Here is a 14,325-nt window from a genome sequence, read left to right as displayed (position 1 = left end):
TCCCTCCTCTGATCCCAGCTCTCATCCGTGCCGGGTCTTTACCATCCCCCCCGACCTTCAGCTGTCGGAGGCAGATCGCTCTGTCCTCAGTAAGGGCCTCACCTTTGTCCCCCTTCGCCCACACCTCAGCGAGTTCCGTGTTCGCCACGATGCGGAACTTTTCTTCCGCCGTCTCTGTCTCCGAGCCTACTTCTTCGGCAAGGACTCTTCCACCCCCACCGATGACCCCTTCTCCCGTCTTCAATCCTCCTCTTCTTCATGGACACCCCGCTCTGGTCTTCTGCCTGCTCTGGATCTCTTTATTGCCAACTGCCGACGGGACATCAACCGTCTCGACTTCACCGCACCTTGTCCCCATTCCAACCTCACTCCTTCGGAACGCTCTGCTCTCCACTCCCTCCGCACTAATCCTAACATTATTATTAAACCCACTGATAAAGGGGGTGCTGTTGTAGTCTGGCGTACTGACCTCTACCTTGCCGAGGCACAGCGACAACTCGCGGATACCTCCTCTTATTTTCCCCTCGATCGTGACCCCACTAAGGAGCACCAGGCCATTGTCTCCCACACTATCAACGACTTTATCCGCTCAGGGGATCTCCCATCCACTGCTACCAACCTTATAGTTCCCACACCCCGCACTTCCCGTTTCTACCTCCTACCCAAGATCCACAAACCTGCCTGTCCTGGCCGACCTATTGTCTCAGCTTGCTCCTGCCCCACCGAACTCGTTTCTGCATACCTCGACACTGTTTTATCACCCCTTGTTCAATCCCTTCCGACCTATGTTCGTGACACTTCTCACGCTCTTAAACTTTTTGATGATTTTAAGTTCCCTGGCCCCCACCGCTTTATTTTCACCATGGATGTCCAGTCCTTATATACTTCCATCCCCCATCAGGAAGGTCTCAAAGCTCTACGCTTCTTTTTGGATTCCAGACCTAATCAGTTCCCCTCTACCACCACTCTGCTCCGTCTAGCGGAATTAGTCCTTACTCTTAATAATTTCTCCTTTTGCTCCTCCCATTTCCTCCAAACTAAAGGTGTAGCTATGGGCACCCGTATGGGTCCTAGCTATGCCTGCCTTTTTGTTGGGTTTGTGGAACAATCTATGTTCCGTGCCTATTCTGGTATCTGTCCCCCACTTTTCCTTCGCTACATCGACGACTGCATTGGCGCTGCTTCCTGCACGCATGCAGAACTCGTTGACTTTATTAACTTTGCCTCCAACTTTCACCTTGCCCTCAAGTTTACCTGGTCCATTTCCGACACCTCCCTCCCCTTTCTAGATCTTTCTGTCTCTGTCTCTGGAGACAGCTTATCCACTGATGTCTACTATAAGCCTACTGACTCTCACAGCTATCTGGACTATTCCTCTTCTCACCCTGTCTCTTGCAAAAACGCCATCCCCTTCTCGCAATTCCTCCGTCTCCGCCGCATCTGCTCTCAGGATGAGGCTTTTCATTCTAGGACGAGGGAGATGTCTTCATTTTTTAAAGAAAGGGGTTTCCCTTCCTCCACTATCAACTCTGCTCTTAAACGCATCTCCCCCATTTCACGTACATCTGCTCTCACTCCATCCTCCCACCACCCCACTAGGAATAGGGTTCCCCTGGTCCTCACCTACCATCCCACCAGCCTCCGGGTCCAACATATTATTCTCCGTAACTTCCGCCACCTCCAACGGGATCCCACCACTAAGCACATCTTTCCCTCCCCCCCTCTCTCTGCATTCCGCAGGGATCGCTCCCTACACAACTCCCTTGTCCATTCGTCCCCCCCATCCCTCCCCACTGATCTCCCTCCTGGCACTTATCCGTGTAAGCGGAACAAGTGCTACACATGCCCTTACATTTCCTCCCTTACCACCATTTAGGGCCCCAAACAGTCCTTCCAGGTGAGGCATCACTTCACCTGTGAGTCGACTGGGGTGATATACTGCATCCGGTGCTCCCGATGTGGCCTTTTATATATTGGTGAGACCCGACGCAGACTGGGAGACCGCTTTGCTGAACATCTACGCTCTGTCCGCCAGAGAAAGCAGGATCTCCCAGTGGCCACACATTTTAATTCCACATCCCATTCCCATTCTGACATGTCTATCCACGGCCTCCTCTACTGTAAAGATGAAGCCACACTCAGGTTGGAGGAACAACACCTTATATTCTGTCTGGGTAGCCTCCAACCTGATGGCATGAACATTGACTTCTCTAACTTCCGCTAGGCCCCACCTCCCCCTCGTACCCCATCTGTTACTCATTTTTATGCACACATTCTTTCTCTCACTCTCCTTTTTCTCCCTCTGTCCCTCTGAATATACCTCTTGCCCATCCTCTGAGTCACCCCCCCCCCGCCGTCTTTCTTCCCGGACCTCCTGTCCCATGATCCTCTCGTATCCCCTTTTGCCAATCACCTGTCCAGCTCTCGGCTCTATCCCTCCCCCTCCTGTCTTCTCCTATCATTTTGCATCTCCCCTCCCCCTCCAGCTTTCAAATCCCTTACTCACTCTTCCTTCAGTTAGTCCTGACGAAGGGTCTCGGCCTGAAACTTCGACTGCGCCTCTTCCTATAGATGCTGCCTGGCCTGCTGCGTTCACCAGCAACTTTGATGTGTGTTGTTGGTCTATTTAAGAAAGCAGCTTTAGTGTAGAGGTAAAGGGAAGCCTCAGAAATTCACCATTCCAAATACTGAAACTGGATCTATACCCATCTAATTTATGAAGTTTAAAACAAGTCCAGGATCACACCAGAAACAATGCACAATTAGTTTACATTTATTTGAATGGCCCTGATAGAATCGTCAACAGCAACAGAATGTTTGATTATTTAGTGAGAGGAAACAGTCTGGCAAGATGACTAATCCACAGTAGACACAAGCAGTCTCCCCTGTAACCACCCCTCCCCCCGCAAGAGTAACAGAAATATCATCAGGACACTTGGGGCTCCCTTTGAATCTCTCAACGAAATTGCTTGGAGCTGCTGTAATGTAGAAAACTGTTACTCTCTACCATGAAGAGTAATCCAGTTAGCTCATCTTGGGGACCAGTCCTGTAGTGTAGGTTATTTTTACAGGATCGACTTATAGCTTAACTGTTTAACTGCTTCACTGGCAATCCTCATCTTATCAAGCCCAACTAGAATTTGATTCGGAGATTATTCCGAATCATGGAGTACTTATCCTCCAAAGCGTGATCAGTCTGCTCCTGATATGGAACAAAATCTAACTATGTGAGAAGCAATTGCGTCATTTGAACAGCAACCTGAATAGGAGGTATGGCAGCTAGCGTACGCTTCACAGTGCCAGTCATCCAAACACAATTCCTACCGCTGTCTGCAAGGAGCTTCTACTGTTGCCACGGTTTACTCTCACATTCCAAAGACGAGAAAGACAATAGGTTGAGTGAACTCAGCCTTTTCTTCTTGGAGCAATGGAGGATGAGAGGTGACCTGATAGAGGTGTACAAGATGATGAGAGGCATTGATCGTGTGGATAATCAGAGGTTTTTCCCCAGGGCAGAAGTGGCTAGCACAAGAGGGCACAGTTTTAAGGTGCCTGGAAGTAGGTACAGAGGAGATGTCGGGGTAAGTTTTCTTACGCAGAGAGTGGTGAGTGCGTGGAATGGGCTGCCGGCGACAGTGGTGGAGGTGGATACGATAGGGTCTTTTAAGAGACTCCTGGATAGGCACATGGAGCTCAGAAAAATCAAGGGCTATGGGTAACCCTAAGTAATTTCTAAAGTACGTACATGTTCAGCACAGCTTTGTGGGCCGAAGGGCCTGTACTGTGCCATAGGTTTTCTATGTTTCTATGTACCAAATAGTAGATTAATTGGTCAACATGGGCTTGTTGAGCCAGAATGGCCTGTTACCATGCTCTATCTCTAAGCAAAGAAACCTCGAGCTGTGTGTATTCCCTGTTTTAGCTCTCTACCTCAATAGTGAGTGTTACAATAAACTGGTACAAAATGAAAGATGCTACAGACTAACAAATTTATTCAGGGCTACCTCAGTGAAAAACAAAAGACAAGTACAGCACATCACACAAGTTAAAATTAAGCTGTTATCTCAATGGCATCCTGTAATATACAGGTTACTTGAATGATATGGTAGAAACAAGCTTAACTTAGAAATACCTTCAAGCTTAGACCACTACACAAAGGACATTGGTCAGTCCAAAATAAACCTATGAACGCAACCTCACCATTTTGAACTATTTATTTAATATTCCTTATTGTAACTTTGTAGTTTTTTTTAAATGTCAAACAAGAAAAGATCTGCAGATGCTGGAAATCCAAGCAGCACACAAAATTCAGGAGGAAGTCAGCAGGCCAGGCAACATCCACAGAAAGAGTATAGTGAATGTTTCAGGCTGAGACCCTCAATCAGGACTGATGAAAGGCCTCGGCCCGAAATGTCACCTGTACTCTTTCCATGGATGTTGCCTGGCCTGCTGACTTTCTCCAATACTTTTTTTTATATGTATTGTACTGTACTGCTGCCACAAAACAAAGTAAATGACACGTCAGTGTGTTTGACACACTGTGATAAATACAGATTTAACAATACAGGTTACATTCTTACCTCATCTTGATAGCTGCCTCTATAGGCCTTTTCCAGGCTTGAATCCAAGAAATTCAAGCTGAATTTGTTAATGGGAGGTTTGGAGAAGTATTCATCCATTAGTCTGTAAAAAAAAAAGTCAGATAAGGCAAAAATATGTAAATTATATATTGAATGTCTGATAAGAGATTGAAAGTGATAATGCTGAGCTGCCATTTTAAGGACACTGTACATACTTCCTTTTGTGTGGATTAGATGTTTACAAATTGCTCCACAATGAAATAATAGCTATAGTTGATCTGCTGAGAATAAACATGGCTCGGAACACCTACTGAACTCCAATGATCTTTCTATATGAGTGCACGTTCCCTGAACGGTTGAGCTGTGCTAAAAGCAGTGCCGCATTATCACAATGTGCGCTGAATACAACACCGCTTTGTGTTCATATCCTGTTACATCCCATATTGTTCAAGACAGCACCACCACAAGACCAAGCTGCAGTGAGCAGATTTCATAGAAATGCTTTTATTTACCTGTTGATGGAATAGCAAGGAAAGATTGGCAAGTGCGAAAGCGTGAGAGTGTGGGGCATGGGGGAAATGGAGCTTCAACAAAACTCAAGAAACTTGTCACACTATCCAAGTCAAGGCAGATGGCAAGTTATGCCTTCCACTGTGCTACAGTGTACAACTTCCACAAAATGCTATGCAGACACTAACCAAGACTTTTCATCAGATTTTTAAAAAAGCAGAACATGGAACAGTGCAGCATAATATAGGTCCCTCAGTCCAGGAATTGTGCCAGTCTTTTAACCAACTCCAAGATCAATCAAAACCCTTCCCTCCCAATTAACTCTCCATTTTTCTATCATCCATGTGCCTATCTAAGAGTCTCTTAAATGTCTCTATTGTATCTGCCTCTAGCACCACCCTGGCAGTGCACCGCTGGTTTGCTTTGTTAAGTTCTGTACTGTCCTGCTGAACACTGTGAACTAGCATGTGTCGGGACACTTGCTGGCTGCCCCCAGCATATCTTTAGCTGTGCTGGTTGTTAACGCAAACGACACATCTCACTCTATGTCAATGTACGCATGATAAATAGAAATCTGACAAACTCAATGCAGTGGAAAACCTCGGCAAATTTCTAAAGTTGGAGTAAAAGGAATGAATTTTGGGGGAAATTAAGTTTTTTTTCCCTCCATAGTTAAAACTAAAAGATAATTTGGCACTTAGAAAATGAGCACAAGAAGCTAATGGTTTAAACAAAAATGCTACCAACTAAACTCTGACTGACATGGCAACCAGGAAATCTTTTTTATTTTAATGGGGGTTTGTAACAGTTTTAAGATCAGAGACACATAGCACATTGACTTTGCTTTTAAATAAAGCCAGATCTCTTCAGGTATCAAATCACTTATGTTTTCTTTAAAACAATGAGACTGTATTCCACTTTCACACAACTGTTTCTCAATCTGTCTTTTTAATCCTTAACCATTTGTTTAGAAACCTTAATGTTGAGCGATGGCGTGTAGACTATTATTTAATTTAGTCATAGTCCCGCACAATAAAACAAACTGGGTCTGATCAGCTGAATACAATACAAACTTAAATCTAGAAAGAAAATTACAGCAATTGTGACTAAAGAATAGTGGAAAGCTGAAGCTTGGTTTCCAACTATTGATAAGCCAATTGTGATAGCACATAATTATGCAAATTCTGACTGCTGGGGATTCAGTTCGGTTCTTCATTAGGTTATTGGGGGTGGCGGGAAAAGGAGACATGAATATAGAGTTAATATTACAATCAGATCAGCCATGATTTTATGAAATGGAACAACGGAGGCTGAGAGGAGATCTGATAGAGGCTTATAAGATTATGAGAGGCACAGATAGAGTAGACAGACAGTATCTTTTTCCCAGGGATGAAATATCTAATACCGGAGGGCATGCATTTAAGGTGAGAGGAGAGAAGTTAAAAGCAGATGTGCGGGCAAGTTTTTTTTTTGGTGGGCCGAATAAAAGGTGGTGACAAATCAGCATGTAGGAGGTAGATTGAAAATAAGACCAAAAGATATAGGAGCAGAAGTAGGCCATTCGGCCCATTGAATCTGCTCTGCCATTCAATCATGAGCTGATCCAATTCTTCCGATCATCCCCACTCTCCTGCTTTCATCCCATACCCTCTGATGCCCCGGCTAATCAAGAACCTATCTATTTCTGCCTTAAATATACTTAATGACCTGGCCTCCACAGCCACTTGTGGCAACAAATTCTACAGATTTATCACCCTCTGACTAAAGTAATTTCTCCGCATCTCAGTTCTAAATGGATGTTCTTCAATTCTGAAGTCGTGCCCTCTTGTCTTGGACTCCCCCACCACAGGAAACAACTTTGCCATATCTAATCTAACATTCAGAACGTTTCTATTAGATCCCCCCACCCCCATTCTCCTGAACTCCAGGGAATACAGCCCAAGAGCTGCCAGACGTTCTTCATACGGTACCCCTTTCATTCCTGGAGGTATATCCTTGGACGTTCAGCTCCCAATGGCAGCCATCCTTTAGCCAAGTTTCAGAGATGGTCACAATGTTATACGTGCCAATATGCAGCTGAATTTCAAGATCGTCCATTTTATTTCTTATGCTGCATGCATTCAAATATAACACTTTCAGCCCAGTATTTGTTGTTTTCTGTTGTAAATCAGCCCACTGGCTGTGATTATGCCTCATCTCCTGCCCGTCCTTCCTATCATCTCTGTGGCACACTATCATTGATTTATTTCTGTTTTCCCTTTCCTCAGCCCTATCACTCTGGTTCCCATTCCCCCTGCCAAATTAGTTTAAACCCTCCCTAATAGCTCTATTAATCCTGCCTGCTAGGATATTGGACCCCTTTGGGTTCAGGTGTAGCCCATCTTTTTTGTACTGGCTGAGTGGTGCCACAACAACCTCTCACTCAATGTCGGCAAGACCAAAGAGCTAATTATTGACTACAGGAGGAGGAAGTTGGAAGCCCATAAGCCAGTTCTCATCAGGGGATCACAGGTGGAGAGGGACAGCAACTTTAAACACCTCAGTGTTAACTTTTCAGTCCTGAATCCAGCACACAAGTGCCATTATGAAGAAACCACAGCAGCGCCACTATTTTCTTAAAAGCTAACATAGATTTGGCACATCACCTAAAACTTTGACAAACTTCTATAGACATGTGGTGGAGCACAGAATTCCTACAGCACAATACAGGCCCTTTGGCCCACAATGCAGTGCCAAACAAGTACTCACTTTCCTAGGATTACCCAAAATCCACTATTTTTCTAAGCTCCATGTACTTATCCAGAAGTCTCTTAAAAGACCCTACCTTACGTGCCTCCACCACCGTCGCCGGCACCCCATTCCACGTACTCACCACTCTCTGCATAAAAAACTTAGCAGACATCTCCTCTGTACCTACTTCCAAGCAGCTTAAAACTATGCCCCCTCGTGCTAGGCATATCAGCACTGGGGAAAAAGCCTCTGACTATCCACACGATCAATGCCTCTCATCATCTTATACACCTCTATCAGGTCACCTCTCATCCTCTGCCGCTTCAACGAGAAAAGGCCGAGTTCACTCAACCTATTCTCATAAGGCATGCTCCCCAATTCTGGCAACATCCTTGTAAATCTCCTCTGCACCCTTTCTATAGTTTCCACATCCTTTCTGCAGTGAGGCGACACCGTATGCACTTCTCAACCACACAGTCAACCTGCACAGCAGCATTGACTGTCCTATGGACTCTGACCCCAAGATCCCTCTGATCCTCCACACTGCCAAGAGCCTTACCATTAATACTATATTCTGCCATCATACTTGACCTACCAAAATGAACCACTTCAAACTTATCTGGGTTGAACTCCATCTGCCACTTCTCAGCCCAGTTTTGCATCCTATCAAAATCCCGCTGTAACCTCTGACAGCCCTCCACACTATCCACAACAACCCCAACCTTTGTGCCATCAGCAAATTTACTAACCCATCCCTCCACTTCCTCATCCAGGTCCTTTATAAAAATCACGTACAGAAGGGGTCCCAGAACAGATCCCTGAGGCACACCACTGGTCACTGACCTCCATGCAGAATATGACCCGTCTACAACCACTCTTTGCCTTCTTGTGAGCAAGCCAATTCTGGATCCTTAAAGCAAGGTCCCCTTGGATCCCATGCCTCCTTACTTTCTCAATAAGCCTTGCATGGGGCACCTTATCAAATGCCTTGCTGAAATCCATATACACTACATCCGCTGTTCTATCTTCATCAATGTGTTTAGTCACATCCTCAAAAAATTCAATCAGGCTCATAAGGCACGACACATAAAAGTTGCTGGTGAACGCAGCAGGCCAGGCAGCATCTCTAGGAAGAGGTGCAGTCGACGTTTCACGCCGAGACCCTTCGTCAGGACTAACTAAGGCACGACCTGCTTTTGACAAAGCCATGCTGACTATTCCTAATCATATTATGCCTCTCCAAATATTCATAATTCCTGCCTCTCAGGATCTTCTCCATCAACTTACCAGCCAGTGAAGTAAGACTCACTGGTCTATAATTCCCTGGGCTATCTCTACTCCCTTTCTTGAATAAGGGAACAACATCCGCAAGCCTCCAATCCTCCAGAACCCCATCCGTTCCCATTGATGAAGCAAAGATCATTGCCAAAGGCTCAGCAATCTCCTCCCTCGCCTCCCACAGTAAGCTCGGGTACATCTCACCTAGTCCCGGAGACTTATCCAACTTCATGCTTTCCAAAAGCTCCAGCACATCCTCTTTCTTAATGTCTATATGGTCAAGCTTTTCAATCCACTGAAAGTCATCCCTACAATCACCAAGTTCCTTTTCCGTAGTGAATACTGAAGCGAAGTATTCATTAAGCACTTCTGCTGTCTCCTCCCGTTCCATACCCACTTTTCCACTGTCACACTTCATTGGTCCTATCCTCTCACATCTTATCCTCTTACTCTTCACGTACTTGTATAACACCTTGGGGTGTTTCTTTAATGCTGCTCACCAAGGTCTTCTCATGGCCCCTTCTGGCTCTCCTAATTTCATTCTTAAGCACCTTCCTTCTAGCCTTATTATCTTCTATACCTCTGTCATTCCCTAGCTTTTTGAACCTTTCGTAGGCTTTTCTTTTCTTCTTGACTAGATTTTCAACAGCCTTTGTACACCACGGTTCCTGTACCCTACCATCCTTTCCCTGTCTCATTGGAACGTATCTATGCAGAATGCCACGCAAATATTCCCTGAACATTCACCACGTTTCTGCCATACATTTCCCTGAGAACATCTGTTCGCAATTTATGCCTCCAAGTTCCTGCCTGATAGCTTCATATTTCCCCTTACTCCAATTAAACGCTTTCCTAACTCGTCTGTTCCTATCCCTCTCCAATGCTATGGTAAAGGAGATAGAATTGTGAACACCATCTCCAAAATGCTCTCCCACTGAGAGATCTGACACCTGACCAGGTTCATTTCCCAATACCAGATCAAGTACAGCCTGTCCTCTTGTAGGTTTATCTACACTAGCATGTAATGACTGGTTGTATCATAGCCAGGCATGGAAACATCAATGACCCTGTACAGAAAATCCTGCAAAAAGTCATGGATATGGCCTAGTCCATCACGGGTAAAGCCCTCCTCACCATTGAGGATATCTACGCAAAGTGCTATCAGGAAAGAAGCATCCATTATCAATTAACCCCACCATCCAGACCATACTCTCTTCTCACTGCCATCAAGGTGATGGTACAGGCGCCTCAGCACCCACACCACCAAGTTCAACCCTCAACCACTAGACTCTTGAACCAGAGGGGATAACATCACTCACCTCATCAAGGAGTAGTTTCCACTGAACTGGACTTACTTTCAAGGACTCTGCATCTCATGCTCTCGATATTTTTTGCTCATTATTATTTCTTTCTTTCTTTTTGTATTTGCAGTTTGAGGTTTTTTTGCACTTTGGTTGTTGTCTGCCCTGAAGGGCGTGGTCTTTCATTGATTCAATTGTGTTTATTGTATTGATTGACACAGGAGCAGGAGTAAGCCATTTGGCCAATGCATCTTCTCTGCCATTCCATCATTGCTGATTTATTTTCCCTCTCAACTCCATTCACCTGCCTTCTCCCCATAACTTTTGACACTCTGACTAATCAAGAATCTATCAACCCCTGCTTTAAATATATTCAATGACTCCATCTCCACCGCAGTCTATGGCAATGAATTCCATAGAATCACCACCCTCTGGCTTAAGAAATCCTCATCTCTGTTCTAAAGGGATGTCGTTGTATTCTGAGGCTATGTCTTTTGGTCCAAGACTCCCCTACAAAAAACATCCACTCCAAATCCACTCTATTCAGGTCTTTCAATATTTGATAGGCTACAATAAGATCCCTCTCATTCTTCTAAACTCCAGCAAGTACAGGTCCAGAGCCATTAAACGCTCTTCATACATTAACCATTTCATTCACAGGATCATTCTCGTGAACCTCCTCTGGACTCTCTCCAATGCCAGCACATCCTTTTTTAATGTAACAAGCGAGAGTTACATTTAGATAAGGGGCCCAAAACAGCTCAAAATACTCCAGGTACAGTCTGACCAATGCTTCATAAACCTCAGCATTACATCTTTGTTTTTATTTTGTAGTCCTTTCGACTTCCTACAAACACCAGCATATTGCCTTTAGTTACCAATTTGTTTTGCAGGTAATATCACTCTTTACAGGCAGATTAAATAGTATAACATTGGAATTGTGCAAAATAACCAGGTACAACCTAATCTATCCTTAATTGCACTTTAATTCCAATAGTCACTTTGGTTCAATAATTTTAACCCTTTTGCCTAACAGAGCTTACCTATCTTCTTTAATGACACTGACAAACTGGGCATCTGTTTTTTCCCGGATTTGTTTGAACCGTAGTGGAAGTAGTCCATCCAACTGCCTGTCACTTTGCAACATCTCAAACAGTGATGTCTGGCTGTTGTTCAGCTTCTCTTCTTCCGGAGGACTTAGCAGACCATTTTGGGCCTTTAGACCTCGTCCTGCTGATGGTGCCTACACAAAAGAGAAAAGGCTCTGTGAAATCACATTTCAAAACAAGACATCACTAATACCTAGAGGCTTATTTCCTGTGCTAACATACCTATGCACAACATGGGGAAACATGCAGCATTCCAAATGTACTAGAATTGAGTGATGATGGCGCTAAACAGTGAGCCCTTTGCTTGCATCTTCAGAAACAGTTCTATTTCTATTTAATATCTTTATTTTTCCCTTTCAGGGTTCTTTTGAAAACCCTGACCTGGAGTTATGCACTGACTACTGTTCTTTGTAGGAATGGGACCCGCTTCTCAGGGTTTCATAACTGGCTATTGTTCGGCACACCAAGGGCTCGGCCTAAGATTTCGGCTCGACTTTGGAGGCCTAGGATCTCAGGGCTCTGGAGACAGGCAGATCAAAGGTCGGTGTCATGGCAGGCGGTCTGTGTGTCGTTGGCGGAGTCAGAATATCTACAGCTGTGTGCCCAGAGACTCGAGATCTTTGGGCACAGAACTCAAAAAAAGCGACATAACGTACTTTTAACAAACAACTCGCTGGCTTACGATGTTATGTCTCCCCGCTCACTGTGAAAACAGAGACACCTCTTTCTCCCTTATTAGGGGGAGAGAGAGAGCCTGTGGTATGTCGAATGCTGGATCAACATTGTAGTCTTTGGGGTAACTGCAAGCCTGTGTCTTTACTGTTGCTTTGCTCACGCTTGAGTGCCTGGTGGCAGTGCCAATGCTTTTCTTCTTGAACAGTGGGGGGAGGGGAGCTGAGGGGGAACTTTGGGGTTCTCACACTTAACCGTCTTTCATTCTTTGGGGCACTCCTCTGTTTTTGTGGATGTTTGCGAAGAAGCAGCATTTCAGGATGTATACTGTATATAATTCTCTGACATTAAATGTACCTTTAAACCTTTGAAATGATGTCCTCTATAAATTGTCATTAATGACTATGGAAAATCTTAATCTCCTTTATCAATGTAGCTCAGAAGCAGAACTTTTACAAATTAAGTGTTTGCACCTTTAACATGGGATTGGTGATATACAGAATTCACAGCAATGAAACAGACCATAATGTTTAATTGGTTCATGATTTTCAAATATCAAAAGAACATCTTCCAACACTTCCCTAACCTCACCAGTACATGGCTGCAGTCCTTGCTCCATCACTCTTCATGCAGCTTCTCTATATTGCAAACCAGAAACAGTGACATCATACAACATAGACCTCGGGCAGTGCGGCAATACATCACCGGCCCAGCTGTATCCCAGATTGCAAATTAGGATTGAATACTAAACCTAAAGAAATTCAGATCAATTTTTCTTTTATAAAAATATAAAATTGCAGGCCATTGTATGTTCAGATGTTTGAGGCCACACCCGCTCTGGATTGGTACCTTAGCGTTTTTCAGTTCATCTTGACAACCATTCTGCACTGTGTTTTCTTCCGTGCTGGCATCAGATCCAGAGACCAGCATGACACTACAGGTGGGACACGTGGACTAGAAAAGAAAACCCAGGATTCAGGTCAGAAAATCTGTCCTTACAAAGGTTTCAAATTTAATTCTGCAGCATCCAAACACCACTGTCCCACCTCAGTACAACTTGTTCAGTTAGCAGAACAAATAACCCATGCTTACTCGTTAGGACCAGATATTTTTGAAATGAATATTACAACTGTTTTTGCATTCTTCACTTCAATAGTCTGATCAGAAAATTCAGTGCTTAGATGACCCCAGCTGTTGAGTGGTACAATGAGCTTCAACTGTACTTGGCTAGGAGGGAAGGAAAGTGATCATCCAGGTTTTCTGCTACTTATTCCCTCCACCCTCTAGAGTGGAGGACAATCCTCTGATATCTCTATGCTTGAATAGCATTATGACACTCACCGTCCGGGCTCATACATGAAGATTGGCATCTCCCTTCCCAGCGTCCTTCTGTTACCAGCTTACATTACAAACATTCCTCACACTGCAAGCACACAGATTTTAGTAGAGTCAGGGGACGGTACTAAAGCTTAATACAACACACAAAGCAAGGCTTGACAGGAGGCAGCAGAGTTTTAACTTCCACTCTGTACTAGTGAATTGCACAAACATTCCAAATTTTCTCATTTACACAGCTTACAGAAGTGTAAAAACAGCACGTTCTTCACGTATAAATTACCATCCCAATTATAATGGACACATCTGTACTCCACAGAGAGAAAACGTTCAACAATTAGCTTCTCATTTTGCTGCACCATGCATCCATACCAAACACCATGGTGATGTTTTACCCACATATTGGCCTTCATCAGTCTTTGCAAGCTTAGTCACTGAACCACAAGAGGTGACGTAGTTTACGAGGCATCAAATCGGTGCTTCAGAACCATTATTCTGCATGTGATTTCTGTGCTGGAGCCAGTAGCAAACATCTGCACTGGAGTCCAATCGCACTAAATTAAAAACAGAGCTCCAAACCAGACAAAGCTGCATGTACTCCAACTGGACCTTAATTTTCAGAAGTACCTCATATCATGTAACCATTGAACATAAACAGATATGAAGTATTTGTACCAATGCAAAATTCAACTGCTGCATTTAATGCAAGGATGGATGCACCATAAAATGACACACTGGACAGCCGGGTGGTTTATCCAGTGATATTATTAAAGTTTTGACCACTGTGTGTCAGATACACCAGGCAATTGA

General features: G+C 44.3%; 1 protein-coding gene across 1 annotated transcript in view; it reads right to left on the bottom strand.

The window, feature by feature from the left end:
• adcy9 (adenylate cyclase 9) overlaps nt 1-14,325 on the bottom strand; it is a 131,297-nt gene that overhangs the window by 43,016 nt on the left and 73,956 nt on the right. The window contains exons 3-5 of the mRNA XM_063059447.1: nt 13,030-13,134; nt 11,443-11,642; nt 4,581-4,683 (exon numbers count right to left, since the gene is read on the bottom strand). Of these exons, the coding sequence (XP_062915517.1) occupies nt 4,581-4,683; nt 11,443-11,642; nt 13,030-13,134 (408 nt within the window). The remainder of the gene's footprint in view (nt 1-4,580; nt 4,684-11,442; nt 11,643-13,029; nt 13,135-14,325) is intronic.

Source organism: Mobula hypostoma, chromosome 9 (genome assembly GCF_963921235.1).
Source record: "Mobula hypostoma chromosome 9, sMobHyp1.1, whole genome shotgun sequence".
NCBI classification, from domain to species: domain Eukaryota; kingdom Metazoa; phylum Chordata; class Chondrichthyes; order Myliobatiformes; family Myliobatidae; genus Mobula; species Mobula hypostoma.
This window is presented reverse-complemented; position numbering and strand designations above follow the sequence as displayed.